We start from the raw sequence: 4,601 nt of genomic DNA on the forward strand, positions 1-4,601 counted from the left end.
GCGAGTTGATTTAACTAGTTAAACCGTTGAAATCTCCAGAATTCGGCGATTCGTTTCAGTACAAATCTTTACATTGCTTTTAAACCGAAGTTCCACATTACTGATGCCCTCTTTAAGGTCTCTCCGAATATTTGCCGTGCACACACACAGAGGAAACCAAAAATATTGCATCTATCTGTTCCACAGGTAATTTTATACCGTCAATCACAGAGTCTGGCGAGGCAATGTCAAAATATAGATTTGAAATTACACTCACCAGCTCGACGATTTGTTGGTAACTGTTCGCGACGCCAATTGTGAAGTTAAAACTTCTTTGCAGCAATGTTGAGCCAATCATGAAATGAGTGAAACTGGATTCGCCTGTCAATACACTGATATTTATTGAGAGACAGACGGCCGGAGAGAATCACAGTATATTACAGTTCCCCTGTAAGATACCAGCCAACTCTGAAGACCAAAAGCGCCAAGCACACATCTATACATGAAGAAGAGGAGGGCCCTAAAACACGCGGGTTTTACTTTAATGCATGCCAGATGTCGAGACAAAGACTCGTTGCATTGCAAACCCACATGAGCCAAGTTTCTCCCCCCACAGGATATCAGATGACCTCTTGACCTGTGTCTTCCTGAGAAGCTATGGATCACATTACAGGCAGGAATACACTTTAACCATTAAACAGATTCCCGAGGACAAGTCACTAAACTCTATATACTTTAACAAGACTAAAATATTCCTTTACAACTTGTAAAAGGTTTAATAAGCACCGTAACTTTCATGATATTTAGTTCTCGGTCTCGGTCGGTTGTTTCCGTGAACGGCCGAATGTTGTGTCTAGGTTAATGTCGCGGCCGCAAGGTATTGTGGGACAACCTTTTCTGCTTTCCTTTCCTAAAGGAGTGTTTCCTAATCAAAGGAATGTTTCCTAAAGCTAAAGCCTTAAGTTGTTAAATTAATGTACAATGAACTGTAAAACAACTTACCACTATGTACCTCTGTCAAGGATCTGATTAGAAGGATTGACTATACAGTGACGCGTCCTAAAACCCGGAAGTAAACTCCTTCCGGTTCCTTCGACAAAAAGCAATGCAATTTCTCCATAGGATTTTGGAAAATAGCTCGAAATAAGTTCTGTGGTTGACACACATTTAAGAGACGGATCACTCAGCCGGATAATATCCACATGTCTACCATACTTTTATAATTTTCTAATCATAAATCTATCGATTAGATTTCAAGCAAACATGAAACATTACAAATGAAGCATTCACTAAATATTTCTAAATGAATCTATATTAATGTATTGATTATCGGTTCAAATGTTACTTAGAATATAAAGTTGTAAGGGACGATATTAAAGAGTGGTAATTAAAGCTTTTAGCAAACTTATAATTACTCACAAACAACAACAAAACATTAACTTAATAATAGCAATTGTTTGTATGCTGAAAGTGTTATTTTGTTATTAGTTTAAAATGGTATCTTAATCAAAGATATATTTTTTTCTTTTTTCTATGCAGCAGTTCATTCAGATCACTTCCTCTTTATTGGAGGAGGTTTTTGTACGACGTTGTATCACTGTGTGAACGGCCAGCTGTTACTCTGCTGACAATAATAATCTCCTGCATCTTCAGTCTGAACTCCAGTGACGGTCAGAGTGAAGACAGTCCCAGATCCACTTCCACTGAAACGATTTGAAACTCCAGACTGAAGAGTTGTAGCATAATAAACCAAGAGTTTAGGAGATTCTCCAGGTTTCTGAAGGTACCAGTGAAGGTTAGTACTAACACTTGTACTGGCTGTACATTTGATAGAAAGAGTCTGTCCTGGAACAACAGACAGAGATCCAGGAGACTGAGTCAGGAGGATTTCTCCTGATGAACCTGGAAAACATGAAAACAGCAGAAGGGTTATTGAGACAAACAGCGTGCAGAAAGATGATCAACACCCAAACAGAAGAGCATCCTCTCTTTAACATGGAGAACAGATGGAAGAAGGTGCATGCTGCTTGTCTCAGTGCTTCTCCATCATAGCAGATCATCATGTTGGGGAACCTGGTTGCATCCTGAAGCAAAGTTTTCAGAAGAGAGTCTCACCCTGAACAAGGAGCCCCAGGGTGGCCAGCAGTAGAGTCAGTGACATCATCATTGTGCTGCCGGCGTGTCAGTGGCTCTGAAAGGTCTGGACAGCCGCTGATCACCTCTGGCCTCTTAACGTCTGGGAGCAGAGAGGCAGGACACATATGCAAACACACAGAGTCAGTGAAGTGTAGCTGTCCTCAAACAGCATGGTGTTCCCCCTCAGTGCTGACAGCATTCACTGTTTCATGTTTCACTCCATAATGGGCTCTCAAAGATTACTATGTCGAACACAAGTTCATTTGGTTCACACAAAGCAGCAAGTTGAGCCTGTTGGTGAGAATATTTTAAAGTGTAGAAATATATGTTGTTTAACACACGTGAAAGAAAAAAAGGTTATTGATACAGATTGTTAAGTAGGCACCCTTACCTACCGGACATGATAGCTAAGTACCTGGAAGAATGTGTAATTTGCTTAACCCACAACATCAGAGCTACTGTAAAACCACACCAGGGAAAGTTCCCTTTACCTAAGATGGCAGGAGAAGAAATCATCATTGATTACACTGACATGATTGACAAAGTAAGAGGGTTCAGGTACTTACTAGTTGTGGTAGATGCATACACAGGTTGGCCAGAAGCTATGCCATGCAGGAGAGAGGATGCAGACTCAGTGATCAAATTCCTAGTCACACATTACATTCCACTACATGGGTTTCCTAGGAAAGTGAGGTCAGACAATGGCAGCCATTTCAAGAACCATGACCTACGCACAGTAGAACAGTCCTTAGGACTGAGACACAGTTTTGGAGCAGTCTACCATCCACAGTCACAGGGAAAGGTAGAAAGAATGAACCAGAACATCAAACAGAAACTCAGCAAAGCATGTGAAGAGACAGGCATGAACTGGCTAGATGCCTTGCCTCTAGCCCTCATGTCAATCAGAAGCTCCATTAACAGAGGGACAGGTTTCTCCCCATTTGAGCTGACACATGGCCATCAATTCCCGGGCCCTGGAGCCTTGAGCGTAGGAAAGGAAGTAGAGGTCATGTGTTCAAAACCATACTACCGGCAACTTAAGGGCTTGGTATCAGGTTTCTCCACACAGGTTACGGACGCCAAAGGGGGACCCGAGAAGCATGAGGCCAACACAGCAGAGTTCGTCTGGCTGAAAGTCATCAGGCCTAAGTGGCTCAACCCCAGGTTTTCCGGCCCCTACCGAGTGACCCAGAGGACATCCCATGCCGTCCGCCTAGAAGGAAAGGGGGACAACTGGTACCACTGGAGCCAGTGTGCGGTCGGGAAAACACCTGCGAGGACCCCAGACGACATCGGGACGGAGCATCGGGAGGACGTCATCAACGGGCCGGAGCATCGGGAGGACGTCATCAACGGGCCGGAGCATCGGGAGGACGTCATCGGCGGGCCGGAGCATCGGGAGGACGTCATCAGCGGGACGGAGCATCGGGAAGACATCTCTCCAGCATCGACCCGGAAGCCATCATCAGCGGGCCGGAGGAGGAGGAAGACATCGCTCTAGCAGGCAGCCCAGAAGCCGCCGTCAGCGGATCGGGGGGGACAAAGACACGGCAAGCCAGGGGATTCGACTCTCTGCTGAAACAGGTTGATATAGCCATTGGAGTTTGTTTTAATATCCCATTTTTTGAGGAGTTTGTTTGAATATCCCATTTTTTGAGGAGTTTGTTTCACTATCCCATATTTTGAGGAACTCTGCTTCACTATCCCATTTTTTGAGGAACTCTGCTTCACTATCCCATTTTTTGAGGAACTCTGCTTCACTATCCCATTTTTTGAGGAACTCTGCTTCACTATCCCATTTTTTGAGGAACTCTGCTTCACTATCCCATTTTTTGAGGAACTCTGTTTCACTATCCCATTTTTTGAGGAACTCTGTTTTAATATCCCATTTTTTGAGGGACTTTGTTTAATAACCCATATTTTGAGGAACTCTGTTTTAATATCCCATTTTTTGAGGGACTTTGTTTAATAACCCATTATTTGAGGGACTTTGTTTTAATATCCCATTATTTGAGGGACTTTGTTTAATAACCCATTATTTGAGGGACTTGATTTATCCCATAATTTAAGGGATTTGTGTATTTTTTAGCCCATTGTTTAGGGTTTTGGTACATCTGGGTCTCAATCTCCCTCAGGGGGCACATTTTGTATTTTGGGGAGCCAAGGTACGATCGCATTGACCATTGGTAGTATACGGTTTAAAGATACCAGAAGAAGTGGAGCTAACAGCATAATTATGGACGGGCACTGGAGAATGCTAGCAGGCCTGGGCCTCCTTTTTACCATTATGGTAACGACAATTTTCATTGTCTGTGAAACTAATGATGTTCTTTTTCCAACACCCGCCCCTGAGGAAGAGATAGTAAGGACCAAAAGAGGGACTAGAGTAACCAGCCTTATGTCCCCAAAAATAACAGTCACTCTCCAAGAAGGTAGTGGACATAGATCTGTGCGCGATCGCCCCATGTTCCAACTCTGACAAATCA

The 4,601-nt window shown here is 43.4% G+C and overlaps 1 gene segment (V, D, J or C); it reads right to left on the reverse strand.

Annotated features, from left to right (window-relative positions):
• Positions 1-1,525: 1,525 nt before the first annotated feature.
• On the reverse strand, positions 1,526-2,255 carry LOC117545367. The segment is given in 2 exon segments: positions 1,526-1,881; positions 2,095-2,255. Coding segments are annotated over 2 exon segments (360 nt in total).
• Between the last annotated feature and the right edge of the window lie 2,346 nt (positions 2,256-4,601).

This window comes from Gymnodraco acuticeps, unplaced genomic scaffold (assembly GCF_902827175.1).
Source record: "Gymnodraco acuticeps unplaced genomic scaffold, fGymAcu1.1, whole genome shotgun sequence".
Classification (NCBI taxonomy): domain Eukaryota; kingdom Metazoa; phylum Chordata; class Actinopteri; order Perciformes; family Bathydraconidae; genus Gymnodraco; species Gymnodraco acuticeps.